General features: G+C 38.9%; 1 protein-coding gene across 1 annotated transcript in view; it reads left to right on the top strand.

Annotated features, from left to right (window-relative positions):
• Nucleotides 1-21,438, top strand: part of SLC5A8 (solute carrier family 5 (sodium/monocarboxylate cotransporter), member 8) — a 60,019-nt gene that overhangs the window by 27,625 nt on the left and 10,956 nt on the right. Inside the window, exons 9-12 of the mRNA XM_011934776.1 lie at nucleotides 1,004-1,116; nucleotides 3,808-3,875; nucleotides 15,015-15,101; nucleotides 16,510-16,715. Coding sequence (XP_011790166.1) covers nucleotides 1,004-1,116; nucleotides 3,808-3,875; nucleotides 15,015-15,101; nucleotides 16,510-16,715 — 474 coding nt within the window. The remainder of the gene's footprint in view (nucleotides 1-1,003; nucleotides 1,117-3,807; nucleotides 3,876-15,014; nucleotides 15,102-16,509; nucleotides 16,716-21,438) is intronic.

Genomic DNA, 21,438 nt, shown 5'->3' with positions numbered 1-21,438 from the left:
GAAGACTAGCCGGGTGAGGTGGCGGGCGCCTATAGTCCCAGCTACTCGGGAGGCTGAGGCAGGAGAATGGTGTAAACCCGGGAGGTGGAGCTTGCAGTGAGCTGAGATCCGGCCACTGCCAGCCTGGGCGACACAGCAAGACTCCGTCTCAAAAAAAAAAAAAAAAAAAAAGAAAATTAGAATGAAATCTTCCATTTACGTGTTGAATAATATATGCTGCCCAAAGAATCTTACATTTTCTGATCTATCATTGCCCTTTCTTCCAGAGAATTCTTATTATCAACATGTACAGTGTGCATTAGTGGGGATTCAGGAAATTAATATTGTTGACATTTACAGCACATGGTAGGGAGGACTTATGACAGTCCTTCCTATGCACAAAGAAAAATATGTTTTAAAGTCGTTATTTATAAGAATATGGAGTAATCTGTGTAGATTCTTTTAGACACTGAAGATTAACTACAAGTGGAAGCAACATTAACATATCCTTTCTCTTTACTGTCAAGCCTGTAGATATTGCCTGAATATCATTTTTGAATGATAACAGTTTCCAGAAAGGCAGTGCTGTGATTATTAAAAATAGCAATAGTAGAGCCGGGTGTGGTGGCCCACGCCTGTAATCCCAGCACTTTGGGAGGCCGAGGCAGGCGGATCAAGAGGTCAGGAGATCGAGACCATCCTGGCTAACACAGTGAAACCCCATCTCTACTAAAAATACAAAAAATTAGCAGGGCATGGTGGCGGGCGCCTGTAGTTCCAGCTACTCTGAAGGCTAAGACAGGAGAATGGCATGAACCCGGGAGGCGGAGCTTGCAGTGAGCTGAGATCATGCCATTGCACTCCAGCCGTCTCAAAAATAATAATAATAAAATAAAGTAAAAAGAGCATAGTAGAAATCGGGTTATATTTTAGAAGTGACAATTTGTTTCCCCCTTTCTCATTCCCTCTTAAAGTATTATTAAAGGTAAAATATTATAAATCAAAAGTTTTTTTTCCCTTACAGCACAGTGTCCTCCAGTATTAACGCCTTAGCAGCAGTAACTGTGGAAGATCTAATCAAACCTTACTTCCGATCGCTCTCAGAAAGGTCTCTGTCTTGGATTTCCCAAGGAATGAGTAAGTTTCTGTTTTCGCAATTCCATTTTAGCTCAGAGAGATGATTTTTTTGAGACACAAAAAATTTTTTTCCACTGAAGCTACAGAGGAAGAACCTCTGATTATGAATGGATATCCACATATGTATGCCTATGACAATGCAGATTTTTTTAAATGTTTGTATCCAGTGTTTAACGTTATCATATCTGTAATCAAGATTTGGGAGACACTTCAAACAATTAATTGTCAGTGAACCACAAACGACAATTTGCTGGGGACCGATTTGGCTGTCGTTTTTTTCAACTATTTTCCTTTTCAACTGTAGTCCACAGTTCTAAGAAATATCCCTACTTTGGAACCAAGAGCCACACTTTTTCTGTGTTATCTAAGAAGGCACTGAAGATTTCTGTGTTACCTAAGAAGACATTGAAGATTAACTGCAAGTGGAAGCAACTTGCAGTCAGTTTCAGTTACGTAGTCTTCCCATAAACACTTCCCAAATGTTTACAGAGGATTACATTAAATTAGATTAATAGATTAGATGGATTGAAGATAAAGAAACAGAGTGTTATGAATTTTGACTCGTCTTAGTTGTCTGTTCTGTCTGCTTATGTACACTGTCCTGGAGATGAACTATAAATTTGTACAAGAAATTCTCAACTTCTGTTCTGTTCAATTGTAGAGCATCATTAGGGGTTAAATACCGGCTTGAAGAGAGTGGTTTAAGCATCTTCAGTTCACAGATGTCTCAAATGTAATATCCAATTCAAAGAAATCTTGCCAATGTACTGCATTCTTCATTTTGACACCTTGAAATGAATGACTAACAAATTCCTTTTTGAGAAAGAATCTTTAACCTCAACACAATAACATTAATAGACGGTCAAAGAAATAGTAAATTATACCCTATTAGGAGCCATAATTCTATGTAAAATTGCCACGACTGTAGCCTGGAATGAGTCCTTAATTTATATCCTTCAGTGTTCCCTAAATTTAAATAGCAATACATCCTTTTATTATGTACCCAATTTTAATCCTGGAGCATAATTTCAGAATGATGCAATGCTTCCTAAAGGGTTTTTAGACTGGTTCACTATGGGATTATTGAAGCTGTGTGGTTAGTAGAATGAACAGATGCTTTTGAAGCGAGACAAACCCAATCTTGCTTTGTTAATTTACTAGCTGTTAACCTTGAGAAAATCCAGTTACCCATACAAGCCTCTATTTCTCTATATGGAAAATGGGCACACAAACACTTTGCAGAATTGGGTTTTGAGATAATGCATATAAAACAGGAGGCACTAGCTGGTGCTCATGGAAAGATGTTGATGAATGACAAATCAACTCTACTAATATAGATGAGATTTTCATTCATTTTAAAGGGTACTATGAAATCATAATCTTGAAGTATATGCAGTAAGGACATAGAGAAGAATGTGGCAGATGATATGAATGTGTTTCCAATAACTTTGAGTTCCAAAAATTATAGGTGACTGTTCATAACCTATCAAATGGAGAATCAAACCTAATATATTGAAAATATTGTTTACATTAAAATTGAGAGGCATAAAAATCGTATCTATGAGAACTGTTTGAAAAAATATTTAAGATTTTTCATTCAGCTACATTATTTACTCAATATATTTAACAAAGCTATGAGTGCTAAAATAAGATAGAAATAATGTAATATAAGAAATACAAAAATTTAATGATGGGAAAATTTCGCATTCATTTTTTTTCTGTATATTGAGTTTTGCATTTGGGAAATTATATCAACTGATTTCAGGTGACTTTTGCTGAATGAAAGTATTAAAGGGCTTTTTGCATGATATTTCCTATAACTTAAAAGGTAATACATGTACTTGGAGAAAATTTGGAAAATACTGAAAGTCAATAGAAAAAAATATTCCACAATCTGACCACCAGTGGTGGCTTGAGAACTTTTATAAACAAGTTTGGGCTGAGCGTGGTGACTCACGCCTATAATCCTAGGACTTTGGGAGGCCAAGATGGGAGGATCACTTGAGCCCAGGAGTTTGAGGCCAGTCTGGGCAACATAGCGACAACCCGTCTCTATTTAAAAAAAATTTTTGTAAAGAAGTTTGAAGAAAACAACTTAGCAGAAGGACAGATGTGCTGCTTATCCAGAAGTTGCCTTTCTTTGCTAGTTTAATAGGAAGGGCCTGAGGATACTGACGGAGATTATGAGGGGTCTAAAAGTCCTCCAACAACCCATGGTGTCCATTGCCACTTCCCAAGGGAAATGAATGCTTAAAAGTCAGAAGAGTCTAATTTCTGTTTATTACTCCCTCTCTCACCTTGTACAGAGCAGAGCTGAATGGTATTCTATTTTTTTACAAGCCGAAAACAGAGACCTGAGCCTTCCTTTATATACAAATGTTTATGGAAGATTAGATTAATAACACAATATAGTTCTTAGTTTTAAATCCCTATAGTTAATTCCAGGAATTCTTACATAACCTGCTGTTGTAACTAATCCTGGGACACAATGTAAGGGCTTTGTCCTCTTGGAACACTGTTAATGTCAGAGGAAAACAGCCCTTTTCTTTATTCACTGGCTGTGATGTGTGTGTCCATTCTTCACCAGAGTCATGTTACTCACTTTGAATCAAAGGTGTGGTGGATTATTCTATTGAGAGTTCTAATTCTCTGGGTCTGGATTTTACACTGGCTTTTATGTTGTCCATTTAGGTGTGGTGTATGGAGCCCTATGTATTGGAATGGCTGCGCTGGCATCACTTATGGGAGCTTTGTTGCAGGTAAGAGCTGACCCGTGGAGGTTTAAGTCATAAATCACTAAATCTTTTTTTTAATGTTGATATCACCATCTTTCCAGACTTCTCTCAATGTATATTGACACCTGGACATATCAAGTGGCAGAGATGACTATACTTTAAAAATTTTTTTAAATTAAACTTTGTGTTTTGAGATAATTGTGGATTTACATGCAATTGTGAGATATAATACAGAGAGATCTCATATACTCTTTACTCAGTTTCCCTCAATGGTAACATCTTGCAGTGGTAACATCTTGATAGTACAATATCAAACCCATATATTCTGTATACTAGCTCTTGGTCAGATGTGGTTTTCAAATATTTTTTTACACTGTAGTTTATCTTTTTATCCTCATAACAGGGTCTGTCAAAGTACAATTTTTTTTTTTTTTTTTTTTTTTTTTTTTTTTAGTTTGGATAAAGTCTAGTTTATCAATTTGTCTTTTCATCGATTGTGTTTCTGGTGTAGAGTCTAAGAACTTTACCTAGCCCCAGATCTTGAAGATTTTCTTCTATGTTTCTTTTCAAAGAGTTTTAGAGTTTTACATTTTATATTTAAGCCTACAATCCCTTTGGAGTTAATTTTTGTATAAAATGTGAGGCTTAGGTTGACATTCTTTTTTCCTCTATGAATGTTCAACCGCACCTTTTGTTGAAAAGGCTATCTTTCTTCCATTGACTTGCCTTTAGACGTTTGTAAGAAATCAATTAAGCATATTTGTGTGGGTCTATTTCTGAATTCTCTGTTTTCTTTCACTTATTTATGTGTCTGTACTTCTGCCAATACCACACAGCTTTATAATTTGATCATTTTGATTACTGCAGCTTTAAAGTAAGTTTCAAGATCAGGTCGATTGATTCCTCTCACTGTATTCTTAGTTTTCAAAATTGTTTTAGCTATTCTAGTTCTTTTGCCTTTTCATATGATGTCCAGGATAATTTTGGTCTGTATCTACAAAAAAAATCTTGCTTAAATATTGATTGCCTGAAAGCTGTTTATTCATTTGAGAAGAAATTACATCTTTACTATGTTGAATTTTCTAAAACATGAACATGGTATGTCTCTTCATTTATTTAGCTTTTCTATGCAAATCATATTTTTTATGTTGGTGTCTATGTGTTCAATGCTAATATGTAGAAAATAAAATTAATGTGTTTATATTTATCTTCAATCTTGTGACCTTGCTGAGCTCATTTATTAGTTCTGAGAGTTTTTTGCTTCTTCGTTTTATGTTTTGGTTTGTTTTGGTATATTCCTTGAGATATTCTACATAAACAATCATGTCATTTTCCAATAGGGGCAGTTTTATTTCTTTCCTTCTGATCTGTATGTATACCTTTTGTTTCCTTATTGCACTGGCTTCAACTTCCACGTCATGTTGAATAGAAGTAGTGAGAGTGGAAATCCTTACCCAGTTCCCCAATGTGAACAGGAAACTCTCTATTCCTATTTTTTTTTCTGAGAGTTTTCACCATAAATGGGTGTTGAATTTTTTCAAACACTTTTTCTGTCATCAATTTATATGATCATGTGATCTTCTTCTTTAGCCTACTTACATGATGGATTACATTGATTGATTTTTTAATGCAGAACCAGCCTTGCACACCGGGAATAAACCTTGTTTGGTCATGGTGTGTAGTTATTTTTATATATTGCTGAATTCTATGTGCTAATATTTTATTACGAATTTTTACATCTATGTTCATGAAGAATATTGATCTGTAGTGGTGCGTGCGTGTGTGTGTGTGTGTGTGTGTGTGTGTGTATACTGCCCTTGGTTTTGATAGCAGGGTTATACTAGCTTCATAAAATAAAATGGAAAGGATTCTGTTTTCTATTTTCTAGGAGAGATTGTCTAAACTTAGTGCCAATTATTCCTTAATTATTTGGTAGAATTCTCTAGGGAAAGCATCTGGGCCTGGAACTTTTTTTTTTTTATTTTTAAAATTATGAATTTAATTTCCTTAATAGTTATAGAGGTATTCAAATTATTCCTTTCATATTCAATGAATTGTGACAGTTTACGTTTTTGAGGAATTGTTCCATTTTATCTAAGTTTGCAAATTTATACATGTATAGTTGTTCATAGTATTTCTGTACTATCCTTTTGATATCTGCAGGACCTGTAGTGATAGCCCCTGTTTCATTCCTAATATTGGTAATGTTTATCTTATTTTTTTTGGTCTTTCTACGGGTTTGTCTATTTCATTGATGTTTTCAAAGAACCAGCTTCTTTTTTCTATTGATTTTTCTGTGTTGTTTTTCTGTTTTCATTCATTGATTTTTAACTTTTCTCTTTATGACTTCTTTTCTCCTTGCTTTGGGTTTTAATTTGCTATTCTTGAGGTGGGATCTTAGGTTATTGATTTGAATCTTCTCCTCTTTTCTAATGTGAGCATTTATGCTGAAAATTTCCTTCTTGGCACTAGTTTACCTGTGTTCTACAACTTTTGACATCTTGTATGCTTGTTTACATTCAGCTGAACGCATTTTTAAGTTTTCTTTGAGATATTCTTTTGATTCATGGATTATTTAGAAGTATGTTACTTAGTTTGCAAGTATTCAAATATTTTCCTGTTACCTTTCTGTTATTGATTTCTAGTTTGATTCCATTGTGATCAGAGAACACACTACGATTTCAGTCCTTTTAAACTTGTTGAGGTCTGTTTTATAACCTAGGATATGGTATTTTGGCATATGTTCCATGGGAGCTTGAAAATAATGTGTATTCTTTTTTTATTAGGTAGAGTGTTCCATAACTATCAATTAAATTCTGTTTGTTGATGGTTGCTGATTTTCTGTTTAGTTGTTTTATCAATTGTTGAGAGAGGGGTGGTGAATTCTCCAAATATAATTGTGTATTTGCCTATTTCCCTTTTAGTTCTATCAGTTTTTGCTTTGCTTCATGCATTGGGTCTTATTGAAGGATTAACCTTTTTGTTATTATATAATGTCCCTATCTGTCTCTGAGAAAGTTGTTTGCTGTGAAGTCTATTTATCTGATATTAATATAGTTACTTCTACTTTCCATTGATTAATGGTTGCATAATATATTTTTCCATTTTTTTCACTTTCAACCGCCTATGCTGCTATATTTGAAGTGAGTTTTTTTGTAGACAGCACATAGTTGAGTCTTTTTAAAAAATCCAACCTGTCAATCTCCGTCTTTTCATTGGTGTACTTAGACCATTCACATTTTATATAATTACTGGTATGTTATGTTAAGGCTTAAGTATCATTTTTTGGTTTTCTGTTTGGTATTTCTGTTTTTTGTTTTTTGCATTCCTGTGAGTTGTTCTAGGGTTCCTTCTTTCTACCATTTCCTTTCTGTTTAGAAAACTTCTTTTAGCCATTCTTTTAGCGTTTCTTCACCTGAGAATGTCTTGAGTTTCCCCTTTATCCCCAAAGGATATGTTTGTTGGGTGTATGATTCTGAGTTGTTAGCTTTTTTTCCTCATGAGTTAAAAAAATATTTTGCTACTTTCTTCTTGTCTCTATCATTTCTGATGATAAATATGCTACTATTCTAATTGTTTTCCCTTACAGGTAAGGAGTCATTTCTTTCTGGATGCTCTCAGGGTTTCTGTTTTGTTTTGTTTTGTTTTTTCTTTAGTTTTCAGAAGTTTAATTATGATGTATCTTGGTGCATATTTCTTCATTTTGAGTTTTTGATGTGTCTTGGCATGTATTTCTTTCTTTTCTTTTCCTATTTTTTTAGGGTTACTCGGTTTCTTGAATCCTGAATCAGCTTCTTTCATAAGTCTGAAAGAGATTTATGTCTCTTGCCAAATTTGAGAAGTTCAGACATTAATTCTTTGAGTACTTTTCCACCCCATCGTCTTTCTCTTTTCCTCTGGGACACTCATGACATGAATGTTAAAATTTTTTGTTATAGTTCTACAGATCCCTGAAGTTTACTTTATATTTCTTCATTTCATTTCCCTCTGTTGTTCAGTTTGTGTTATTTCTGTTGGTCTGTCATTTAGTTCACTGATCTTTTTCTCGGTTCCCTCTATTTCGCTGTTGTGCCCATTCATTTAAAATTTTTATTTCAGTTATTGTATTTCTTCAGCATAACAATTTCATTTGGTTCTTCCTAATATCTTCTTTTTTTACTGAGATTTTTCTCTCTATGTATCTTTTTTTCCCTCTATTTTTTCATTAGTTTCAAGTGAGTTCTAATTGTTAAAGCATTTTTTAATCATGGCTGTTTCAAATTTTTTATCAAATAATTCTATTTCTGTAATCTCTGTATTGACATCTATAGATTGTCTTTTTATATTTAGTTTGAGATCTTCCTGGTTCTTTCTATGAAAAGTTAATTTCCACTGAAACCTGGGCATTTCAATATTATGTGATGAGACTTTGAATCTCACCTTCTGTTTTAGCTGGCTTACTCTAACACTACTTCAGTAGCATAAGGGAGGGTGCTGCCTCATTACTGTCAGATGGAGGTAGAAGTCTAGAGGGAGGAGCTCCTTGTTATGCAGGATAGGGGTATGTAGTATACTATGAGACATATTGTGGCTATGAGATTAATGATGGCGCATAAGGCCCACTGAAATATCTTGTAGGACTGATACTACATGTCTCGTGGGAATTTACAACACTGGCTCTGGGATTTCCAGGAAACAAAGCCACCTCAGCACAGATGCAGCTTTCATAAACCTTAGAACAAAGCTTACTTTTAAAATAATAGCTTAACTTGGACTCGGGAAGGGGAACATCACACATCGGGGCCTATCATGGGGGGGGGGGAGGGGGGAGGGATTGCATTGGGAGTTATACCTGATATAAATGACTAATTGATGGGTGCTGACGAGTTGATGGGTGCAGCACACCAACATGGCACAAGTATACATATGTAACAAACCTGCACGTTATGCACATGCACCCTAGAACTTAAAAGTATAATAAAAAAATAAAATAAAATAATAGTTTAAATACCTTTTATAAAAGAAACACTTGGTAACTAACCTGGACTAAATACAGGTATAAGAAAGGGAGAAGGACCCCCCTCACCGCCACGGTCTGACAATGGTCTCTGGATGAAGACTCTCTGGTCAGTTCATGATCTGACTCCCTGACTGTATCTGGCCCATGACAACAGCTTATTCTCACTACCTATCTTCTAAGAGTGCTGGCAGAATAAACTGATTGAGCATTAGATGGTGCCTAAGACTCATCTTTGATGTGAAGTGAACAGAAGAGGAGACATTGTCCCTGGGGAAGTTGGTTAACTAGGTCCTCCTACAACCTCTGAACACAACTGGCATTGAGGATAGGATAAGTAAGTGAGCAAGTGTGTACTGACACCCATTTCTAAGGAAGGACTGGGAAAGGGTGACTGGGGACTGGTTATGATCAAGAAATCAGATGAAGCCCTCTGGAACACTCCATAGTGTGTCTGGCAGTTCTTATTTTACTTTCTGGTCTGTTGCTGCCTTCTACATACACTTTGTCTGTGCCTCTGTTGTGAAATTGCCACCATGAAAAACCTGCCAAAATTATTCTTAAGACCATTCTGGCCCCCAGTAATTGGGGACAGGCTCTAAGGAGGAGGAAGCAGAGGTGGAGGATGCCCCAGCTTGAAGAGCCAACTGCTGGCTGGTGTGTCTCTGGCTCCTGCTGTGGGAGGTTGCTTCTTGCCCCCAAAGATCTTAGTATCGTGATGCCACAGACCAAGAAGGCAAAGGTGAAGCTTACCTGCTGAAGTGTTATGTGCTGTTGTCCACCAGCTAGGGACTTAGAAGCATATTTCCCAATGGACTAACATCACCAGTGAAGTCCACAAGAATCATCAAAGGGCACGTCACAGCTGTTCCCAGCCCACCATGCACTCCAGTTGAGACAGCGTGGCTTCTCAAGGGGTGTGCCCCACCCTATGATGCCTGCTGAGTGTTGCTGGCAGCATCCCACAGGCAACATGCCCAAGTCACGTGGGCTCACTTCAGAGTCGTGTCATTCTGCCTGGCCGATCCAGAGCCCTGTGAGCTGTGGAATGATGATCCTGAGTGTGCTGGCTTACTGCTGGCTACACCACACGTGTCACCAGTCATCACCTGGGCTGAGAAAGCAGCTGCCACCTCCACAGCTGGCTGAGATGAGGAAGTGTGTCCTAGACACCATACAAGTCTATGAAGAGGTTCTGTTGTGGACAGAAATTCAAAGCCCGCTCAAAGACCTGGTGCAGGAACCCAACGAGAAAGGCACCACCTGGCTGTGCTGTGTGTACCTGACAGGATGTGCTTTGCAACTCATAGGCTGTGAAAGATAATAAAATCATTTCTTTATTTCAAGACCCTGTGGAGCTTATCCAGGCACAGAGTAAGGCAGGTAGACATAGTTGTGCCTGCGCTCCGTTGCAGTGGCTATTCAGGCCTGATGAATAGCACCCCCAGCATGAGCCTCTTTTCATCAAGGGCCGAAGGTGGCTGGTGTACACTGAGGAAGAAGGGGAGCTACTATGGTGCTTAGGCATGCTCCAGTGAGTTTGCATAGCCGCCACTCCCATGGAACAGGGGCACAACTGGGAGACCCTGGAACAGGCTACCTTGCACCCAGATACCTTACAGATGTTTTTAAGGAGAGCGCGTCATAAGCCAAACCAACTCTCCTGGTCCTGATGGCCACAGTCCCTGAAGTTAATTGAGCTCTGTAGGTCCTCACCACCCTGGAAAATGCTGCGACAGAACCATCCAACAGTGTTCACAGCAGCACCTTGCTCCCCACCCACCACTCAGGACCTTGCAGCCAGAGGTCTCACACTGGGCTCTGCTCTCCCTGGCGTTCCCATACCCATCACCCACTGGATGAGGCCCAGTCCAGCTGTTCCCAAGGGCAGAGTGACCTCTACTGGCAGTTACGCTGAAGGGTGCTTTCAAATTGGCTCCTGTCTGGCAAGCCTCATGAATTCCTGCAAACCCTCTAATATCAGTGTCACCCAACCATCCCATCCACTGACCCACCACCCATCTGGATGGCTGAGCATCAACTTCCACCTTTGGGAAGATGCCTTCAGTGCTAACATTCCTGCCCTGTGCCCAGGATGACCCAAACACTGTCCCACCCATCCTGCTTATATCCCTCCCTGGCAAGAGTTTCACTGGTATATTTGTCTAGGGGTCTCTTGGGCCACCACTGTTTCTGCAGCCAGTGCCTCCTAGAGACATTTGGTGCCCCAGTTGTGCCTGGCAGCCATCTGGAATGGACAACATCTTAAACTTTGGCTTCATCCAGCCATGTTCAAGATCATGATTTTGGATCTTTGACAGCACCTCAGCACACAGTGTCCCCAGACCTAATTGCTTAGTTCTGTGTCCTCCTTATCCTTCTGTTCCATTTTCACATGTCATTGCTCTGCAATCAAGCAACTCCAAGCCTGCTACCACTGTGTCCATTCAATTCCTTTTACCTGCTCATGTAATTGTGTTTCCAAGCCCTAGTGTGCCCGTGTTCTTTTGCTGCTACTCCGGGTGGCCTGACTTTCCACATCCAAATGTGGCTTCTCCAGACCTATTCACCGATTACTCGGCACTGAGGTCACTGACAGCCTCCACCACATTTTGGCCACCCACTGAGCAGCCAACCTTCCAGACTGCTGGGCATGCCTTCGCTGGCCTGCCACACATCCATTGCTTCCTGTCCAGACTTGATCGCTACCTGTCCTCCATTCTTCCCTCGTCATTGGTGAGTCTGCCCCAAAGCCACAGCTGAGCCCCATTCTTGTGAACTCCCCTGACTGCTCAGCTGGACACTAGATCTACTCTATACTCTCTGTGATGATACAGTTCAATTCCAGATTGTTCTGAGGGTGCCACCGACTCCTACTCACCGTCCTACAGAAGATCTGTTTCTCAAGATTTGACTGGCCATGGAGTGCACTTTCAAGCTCGGGCAGCCTCTCAATTATTGACCCCCTCAGGGTCAGGGGTGGAGTGTGGTATACAATGAGATGTATCATGGCTATACGATTAATGATAGGCATAAGGCCACTCAAGCAACTCACAGGGTCAGTCCTATCTGTCCGGTTGGGAATTTCCAACCGGATTTCCAGGAGACCAGGTTACCTCAGCACGATGCAGCTTTCACAAACCTTAGATCAAAGGTTACCCTTACAAGCATAGCTTAATCTCTCTTTGTGAACAAAACACCTGGTAACTGACCTGGATTGAATACAAGTATAAGAAAGGAGGAAGGATCCTCCAGACTCTGAGAATGGTCTCTAGATGAAAACCCTCCTGGTCTGTCAGTCATCTGACCGGTGACTAAATCTGTCCCACAACCCCATCCTGCTCCTGCTATCCTTCTGGTGCTCTTAACACTGCCAGAACAAAATGCACGGGCATCAGACGGTGTACAAGACTCAACGATGATGCAACGCTTTGCTCAAGGGGAGAGGCTTCCCTGGGAAGCTGGTTAACTAGGACCACCCAGAACATCCGAGGACAACAGGGTGGAATTCACTGACATCATGGAGGAGGTGGCTTTGTCACTGCTGGGCCATAGTGAAAGTCCCGATTTTCCACTAGGCCTCCTGTGACATTGCCAGCAAGGAGGCAAAGGGTGCCTCGTGACAGGCTGGGGGTATGGAATCTAGGCTGGCGTGCGTGTGGGTGGGGTGAACAGATTATTCTGTGGAATGGAGTGGTTGGGGTCTAAGAGTTTTCCATCTTCATAGGCTGCTCCTTTCCTGGCCCTGTGACTAGAGAGAGAACAGGCCTTTATGAGGGGTTTTTATCTTATTTTATTTTTTTGCTTGTGTCTGTTGCCATTTCGAGGCTAGCTGGCTTCTTTGACTCTCAAGCTGGGATACATGAAGCAAAAAGAAAATTCAGGGAACTCACCTTGCTTCAGGTCCGGGGTCTCTAGTGGGCTGCCTTCTTTCCACCTTTCAGAGTCGTCTGATGTTTCTTTTATATGGAATGTCAGGATTTTTAATTTTATTAGCAGGAGAAATAGAGAAATGTATGTTTATCTTCTCAGAAGTAGAAACACTTTATTGACATTTTTGTTGTTGTTTATTTACCTGAAGGGTCTTCCACCTCCTGCGGCATTTGCTCTTCTGATTAGAGAGCATTTTGTGTTGGAAAGCTCCCCCCTGCTCCTGTGGAGCTGTGGGCCTGGAGAGGACAGATCAATCTTTAGAACAGTGTCTTCTTCCTGAACCCTGTGGTCACCTCACTGTCTTTAGCTTACGGGCCTTGGCATAGACTTCTCCTCTGACTGCAACACCTTCCTCTCTACCTCGTCCACTGCCTAAGCCTTAGTTATTCTTCAGTTTTCATTTTAACACTTTACTTATTTAGAGACTTTTCCTGTTACCTGGATACATTTGCATTCCCTTCTGCTAAATGTTTCTAGAGCACCTTGTACTTTCTTCATCATCTCTTGTCAAACTTTATTGCAGTTATTTATTTAATGTCTGTTTTACTGAATAGCCTGTAATCCATGAAGGTGGGGAAGATGACATTGTTGTTCAACCCTCTATCAAATATCTGGTGCCTACTGCAGTGCCCAGGACAAAGCAAGACATTAACAACTTTAGCTCGAATGTTAACTAATAATGTAGTTAGGCTCATAAATATTCTATTATCTGATCACCTCAAGTGTTCCCTGAAATTTCCCTGGCCACTTGGGCTGCTCCTCTGCGATCCTGGACCTCCTGTTGACCTAGAAACTTAAAGGCTAATACTGGCAAAGTCGGGGTCCTCCAGGATCTTTTTCAGTCCTAAGGCTTGGGGCCATTCTGGTTGGTTGTTGCTTAGGGCATACCAGCTGTTAAAATAGTTTGATCTCATCTCTGGTTATATGAGTGAATGAATTAGATCCAGAGCTCCGAGCCTGTCCAGCACTCCTAAACCATAGCCAGTCATACATAATGTGCTTTCTTCATAGTCTGCATTAGTGCCTGGAGCTCTTATTGTGCTTGATTCCCCTTTTTCCATATATCAGCTATGGCCTGATTATATACAATGACATGTTCTAGCAGAGTCATCATAACTCCAAGCCAGTTCATCTTTGCTTCATCTCTAGCCAAGGTCTTCTTTCCTCTTGTAGATCCTTTTGGGGTGTCTTCCTTATGTCTCCAAAACTGCTCACAGATCACACAGTCATAACTTGTTTTGTGGGTCATCTGACCTCTTGCAGTGGAGTCTATCTCCCTTCTGACTGTACTCTGTGTAAACTGACTCAGGATCACATCCTTGAGTCCACATCATTTTAAACACTAGTTCTCCACTCTACTTGGTACCACCTCTTTTTCTTCTTCCATGAAGTAGGCCTATTTAAAACAATAACAACAATAACAACAAGCACTATTTCCTCTAATATTTCCTTGACTTGATATTTTCTCTTTGATTCATTCATTCTGTTCTATTAAACCCCCCTCCTCTCTGGACAAACCAGTAATTCCCTGCTCTTCTTTTATGGTTCTGTCCATTCTTAAGAACTGGGCATTTGATTATTGGGATCATATATCTCTTGGAAGCTTCATTTAGTTGCATTACCTCATGCGATGTTTGCACTGTAAAACTTTTTCACTATCATGGATTTGGTATCTCTACATCAAAGCAGAGGTTGCAGTTATCTGATTAGATTTTAAATCTATTTCTATGTGATTTGATCAGTCTTTTAAAAATCATATTTATCATTCTAGTTTCATCCTTAAGGAACCAAATCAGGAATGGCAAATGGGTTTCATCCTCCTCTCTGGTCACATAGTAGTACTTGTCCACAGTTTTGAGAGGATTTTGAGATGATCAAAGCACAAAGGAGTGCTGTGATTTATAAACATCTGCAAGAGCAATGCTAAGAGGAGAGGTATCATTCATGATTTATACATTCATATAGGCGCTCCCATTGTCTCAGGCCTCTTTATCTTCTTTGTGTTGTGTGGCCTTTTTTGAGGCTACCTGCAGAAACAGATGGATACTTGAGACTGGGACGCAGAAACTTGTAAGTTCTAATGAGTCTTTTCCAGTGACAAAGCTATCATGACTAAAACTATGATTTTCAGAAGGAGGCTGAATACTTTAAATCATTATCCTGATGAAATGACTTTGAAATATTTCAGTTTGGATTTGAGATTGCTAATTGCTGACGTTGTATTATTTTTGTAGGCAGCACTCAGCATATTTGGTATGGTTGGTGGACCACTTATGGGCCTGTTCGCTTTGGGCATTTTGGTTCCCTTTGCCAACTCAATTGTAAGTACAAAGAATGAATATGTGTGAGGATTACTTTTTGAACTATACTAGCAGCTCTACACATTTTGCTCAGTTCTAAAGATATGGTTCCTTTGAGATTTGTCATTAGCTACTTGTCTTGATGACTTAAATTATTTCTATTGACTTTAGTGGAGTGTACAAGGAAGTACTATGTATAGGGACCCTAAAAGTGTGAAGCTCAATGGAAACTTCCAGAACCACATAGGGCAATTTTAAATATTCATAATATAACTAAAGCAGCAACATTTTTTTGTGCACTTACCTACTTGCCCTTCTCAAAAATTAATAGCTAGGATTTAAAAGAGATCAATAGGCTCAGATATGAGAGATTTAAGGGCAGTAAAACTTAGGACTTCTGTGAATAGCCATAGCACAGCAAAGAGATGCAACACAATCTTACCACCTTGGCCAGGAATTTTCTACTCCTGACATTTAAAGCTGTAGCTCCCACAACATGATTTAGCCCCAAAGGGGTGATCATAATTGGGAATATTTTCCAGAAAGACATAGTATCTCTGTCTTTCTACCTAGACATATCTGTGCTTAGAAGTGCTAACTTTTGTTTGGAATAAATGAGCTAGAAATTATTTCTCTGAAACCCAGAAGAAAGTCCACCGGTTCAGTCTGGCTATAAGATGTAGTTCAGAAAAAACTGATAATATATGTACAGTTGCTTCAGATATAGAATAGCCATTCAACTCTGACTTCACATTTGGAACTCTATTTTCCTTATAAGGCATTAGGAATTGGTAAGGCAGATATTAATAAGGACTATTGTGGTTATTATTTATTATCCTCAATGAAATGTCATATGAAAAGCTACTTTTGTAGGAATTAATCACAATGAAAGAGATTTGTTTGTGTCCACCTCAGAATGTTGAAGCTTGGATTAGACTCTTTGCATGATGAAATGCATTAGTTTGTTAAGTATCAGAAAAGTGTATTTAAAAATCAACTTTTGATATTTGGCATTTGTTGCCAGCATGCATTTCCTCCAGAAGAGCTGTAGCTGACTAAGCTAACATGCCCTTTTCTGGGGGCAGTAATGGGAGAATAACATACTATTTCTCCTGCCATGAACAGTATCTTTTTTTTTTTAAACCATGTCCAGGTTTTTCACTAGCAGATTATCTGCCTTCCTTCAAAGTGGGCTTTCTCACTCCTTTTTCCCTCCCTGCCTCACTACCTTTCATTCATTTATTCACTTGTTTATTTTTTCAATAGAGTTTTATGGGCTGAGCACTGTCTTGGGAGAAGAGAGCACTGAATGTTTCTGCCCTTGTGGGTTTTATAATTTTGTGCCATGTTGAACTTGGCTTTCTAATATTAATTTTGACATCAAAGCAAATTGTATTATTTTTCTTTTGAAAGCGTTCTTGTTTTACAGGGAGCACTTGTTGGTCTGATGGCTGGATTTGCTACTTCTCTATGGGTTGGAATTGGAGCTCAAATATATCCTCCACTTCCTGAGAGAACGTTGCCATTGCAGCTTGATATCCAAGGCTGTAACAGCACATACAATGAGACAAATTTGATGACAACCACAGAAATGCCATTTACTACTAGTGTTTTTCAAATACACAATGTTCAAAGGTATTGAATTAAGTTTTATTACATTACACTTTTAAAAATGTATGCAACAAGTAGAGAACTCCAGTTGTTTTTTGTCTTGCTTACAACACTGTGATTTTGCCTAATTCTGGAATGAGTAAAACCTGTGTGGCTAGCTATAATATTTTCTGCAGCAGTAACAAAAAATGTCATATTTTCATAATTTTTCTAGACATTTCTGCCTTATCTACAGATGTAAGACAACTTAAATATTAATGAAAAAATTCTATTATGTGTAAACTCTCCTAAACACCAGCTCTTAGCTGCACAAAGAATTATTGGTGTCTTGGAAAAACTTTTAAAATGGAAAGCACAATTATAAATAAATATTGCTTATATAGTCTTTGAAGGATAGATTTTACTGACCACAAGCTACAATTATTTAAACATGTTAAATAATTGCCATTTGTTCAGTTGAAGATTCCAAATCTTTAAAGCATTAACAGTGATTGCAGCTGTGGTCTTCATGCTTGATTTCAGTCATGCAGTACACTTTGGAGCCTCTAGATGCTGAAGTTGTCTGATTTAACGTAATGATATAGACCTGTGGGTAGAGGCATGCTTTACTGTATAGTGCATGTGAGGACAAGACTTTCTTTAGTGGATATATAAATGTCCAGCCTTAAAGCACAAACCCTGTGCATATGTTTGAGGAATGCAAAGATGATGCCATTGCCCCCAAAATATTGCCCCAGTGCCAGCTTATCTGGAATGACATCATTATAGAGTCATCCGTTTGGGGTTAAGACATAGCATACCCCTCTTAAAATGGACACACTCCTTGGAGAAGGAACATGATCATACATATAGCCATTGCTAGCAATTCGTGTTCCAGAGGGAATTCAGCTATGAGAAAGCTAGTCAGTGGGACTTCCAGGGGCGTTCCAGGCAGGTAAGCTCTATATGGTTGAGTGGAAAGGTTGTTTCAGAGCCTGAGGCATATTTGAGGGAAGTTTTACTAGGTGAGGAGCAGTGTAGAGAGGGGCAAGGACATGTGGGGAGCAGTGTGGACAGGCATGAAAGCACTAGAGAGGGGACTGAGAGAGTCATTAGAGTCAGAAAAGGAGAAAAGGTTAATTGAAGGTTAAGTGAGAAGACATAGAGGATGTACTTCTTGTTTTACAATTTTGCTTAGCATTTTCCTAATTATGTAAATATTTGCCCTTAAGAGTCTAAGGCAAAATGGTTATTTGGATTCCTGAAAGAAATAAATTAGCTGAAGTTTATTCTATGCCTGGTACCATAATAATCAGTTTTACATGTTAGTTTACTTATCAAATATTTCCACTTAATAAACAGGAATTTTTGAGCATGGACTATGTACCCAGCACTGTGCTGACCATTTATTTAGTATCCATGGAAGAAAATCTTTCTCTCCCAGCCACTGTTTCCTGCCTTCCAGAAAATTCTAATCTAGCTGGAGGGAATGTGCAAAACAATAAACTCAGTAAGCATGTTAAGTATAAAAACTAGGACATAGTAAATAATAAATACTTGATACATTTTTGTTAAAAGAGTGAGTACAAAGTTGGAGTGTAAGTTAGCATTAAGACTTCAGAGATGTACTACTACTTCAAGAATGCATAGGTTTGGCTAGATGAAGGGGAAGATCTGGAAAGTTATTCTTGTCACTAGAAGGGAGATTGGACAAGAAAATAAATTAAAAGATGCACTGTGGTAAGTAATATTCACAGGGTATCATGGGAGCCAGAAGGAGGAAGTCTGCCTGACTGGAGTCAAGGAAACCTTCTTAGAGGAGAATTGCATGGGCTGGAGTTAGTCAGGTGGTGGGATTGAGCACAGGGACCCACGGAGGGAGGAGTATGTGTCACAGAATGAAGAAACGACAGGTGCAAAGGCTTGAAGGACTGAAGGATCAGGGCATCTTAGAAAAATCATCCTAGTTCCGTATGGCTGGAGCACAAGGGTTGTGAGTCACCCAGCTGTAGGTTGAATGTGTGATCCTTTGGTTGCCTAGATACAAATTGTTTCGATTGCCTAGATTCAGTATTGATTTTTTTAAGTTTCCAATATTTGATGGTTACATTGGTAGCTTGCTGTGGTTTTAGTTTGTGTTTCCCTTATGATTAATGAAGTCAAATGCATTTTCATTTGTTTGTTGGCCATTTGGATATCTACTTTTGCTACTTAGTTATTGAAGTCTTTAGTCCATTTGAAATGGATTCTCTGTCTTTTTCTTATTTACATAGGAGTTCATGATGTATTCTAGATATGAGATATGTTTTGAAAATATTTTTCTCCCATTCCATGGGTTGCCTTTTTACTCTTTTAATGATACATTTTTTTGTCAGTCAAAATCTCTTTATTTTAATTGATACCTGTTTCTCAGTTTTTTCCTATATGGTTAGTCCTTTATGTGTCTTGTTAAGAAATCCTTGTCTACCCTGCAATCATAAAGATATTCCACTAATTTTTCATTTAAAAGCTTTATTGTTAACCATTTCCATTTGGGAAGTGTAATCCACTTTGGAATTGATTTCTGTGGGTGGTGTGATCAAGATTATTCTTCCCCATGTGGACATTTGGTTAACCAAACTGAATTCAAACTTATTGAAAAGACTCCCCTTTTGCCCCGTTGAATGTGCTGGTGATGAAAACAATGTTTACCAAGTAACTATTTTTCTGTGGATCTATTTCTCAATTCTCTACTCTGTTCTATTTTGTCTGTCTTTGGCTCAATATCACACTCTCTTAATTTCATTAGCTCACCTCAATGTGTTCCCCTTCTTTCTGGGCTCTTGACACCTCAAGTTCTCATTGTTTTGTTTTTGTTTTTGTTTGAGACAGAGTCTCGCTCTGTTGCCCAGGCTCGAGCTCAATGCAACCTCCACCTCCTGGGTTCGAGTGATTTTTGTGCCTCAGCCTCCCAAGTAGCTGGGATTACAGGCATGCGCCATGACTCCTGGCCAATTTTTGTATTTTTAGTAGCGATGGGGTTTCACCATGTTGGCCAGGCTGGTCTCGAACTCCTGACCTCGGGTTATCCACCTGCCTTGGCCTCCCAAAGTGCTGGGATTATAGGCATGAGCCACCGCACCCAGCCAAGTTCTCGTTGTCTTGATCTCTCTGATATCTTCAAAACCCTGCCTCCCTCCCCATGCCCCAGGTTTTATATATTGTTCTCAGCAGAATGATTGGTCTAAATCAAGCAGCTGTCAAAACTGAAAGTGGAATCCTAGAGCAATCATTGTAGAAATGATCATAGAATCTTCATGTTACTCTTTCACTTAAAACATTGCAATGAGTGCCATTGCCTGTAGAGTAAAATTCCAACTCATGCCAGGTCCTGCAAAAAGTCCCCTGCCTATCTTTCATCTTGTAATCACTGTCTTCTCACTATGCCTCAGTCAGCTTGTGTTTAGTCTCTGAGATGCTTTCCTCAAGAACATTTTGTTTCTCAGATCTCAGTTCAAATGTCACTTATTCCCAAAGGTTTTCTCTGACCACTCGTAGGGTAGTTCCTCCCTCTCCATCCTGTTAATAGCAAATCATTTTGTTTTATTTTCCCTACAATGCTTTCTACTAGTGGAAATTATTATATTTATTAATTTGTTTATTGTATTTATCTCTCCATTAGAACATAAACTTTATGTGAGCAGGAATCTTATCTACCTTATGTTTAAAAAATAATTTCAACTTTTATTTAGATACCTGTGCAGGTTTCTTACTGGGGTAAACTCTTGCCTCTCTCCCTTCAACCTCTAGTCATCCCCAGTGTCTGTTGTTCCCTTCTTTGTGTCCATAAGTACCCAATGTTTAGCTCCTACTTATAAGTGAGAACATGTGGTATTTGATTTTCTGTACCTGCATTAATTTGCTTAGAATAATGGCCTCCAGCTGCATCCATGTTGCTGAAAAGGACATGATTTTGTTCTTTTTTTATGCCTGCATGATATTCCATGGTGTATATGAACCATATTTTCTTTTTTTTCTTTTTTCTTTAATTTTTATTTATTTTTATTTTTTTACTCTTTCTTTTTTTTATTATACTTTAAATTCTAGGGCACATGTGCACGACGTGCAGGTTTGTTACATATGTATACATGTGCCATGTTGGTGTGCTGCACCCATTAACTTGTCATTTACATTAGGTATATCTCCTGATGCTATCCCTCCCCCCTCCTCCTATCCTATGACAGGCCCTGTGTGTGATGTTCCCCTTCCTGTGTCCAAATGTTCTAATTGTTCAGTTCCCACCTATGGGTGAGAACATGTGGTGTTTGGTTTTCTGTTCTTGTGACAGTTTGCTGAGAATGATGGTTTCCAGCTTCATCCATGTCCCTACAAAGGACATGAACTTATCCTTTTTTATGGCTGCCTAGTATTCCATGGTGTATATGTGCCACATTTTCTTAATCTGGTTTGTCATTGATGGACATTTGGGTTGGTTCCAAGTCTTTGCTATTGTGAGTAGTGCCGCAGTAAACATACGTGTGCTTGTGTCTTTATAGCAGCATGATTTATAATCCTTTGGGTATATACCCAGTAATGGGAGGCTGGGTCAAATGGTATTTCTAGTTCTAGATCCTTGAGGAATCACCACACTGTCTTTCACAATGGTTGAAGTAGTTTACAGTCCCACCAGCAGTGTAAAAGTGTTCCTATTTCTCCACATCCTCTCCAGCATCTGTTGTTTTCTGACTTTTTAATGATCACCATTCTAACTGGTGTGAGATGGTATCTC

The sequence above is a fragment of the Colobus angolensis genome, unplaced genomic scaffold, assembly GCF_000951035.1.
Source record: "Colobus angolensis palliatus isolate OR3802 unplaced genomic scaffold, Cang.pa_1.0 Scaffold10, whole genome shotgun sequence".
NCBI classification, from domain to species: Eukaryota; Metazoa; Chordata; class Mammalia; order Primates; family Cercopithecidae; genus Colobus; species Colobus angolensis.
This window is presented reverse-complemented; position numbering and strand designations above follow the sequence as displayed.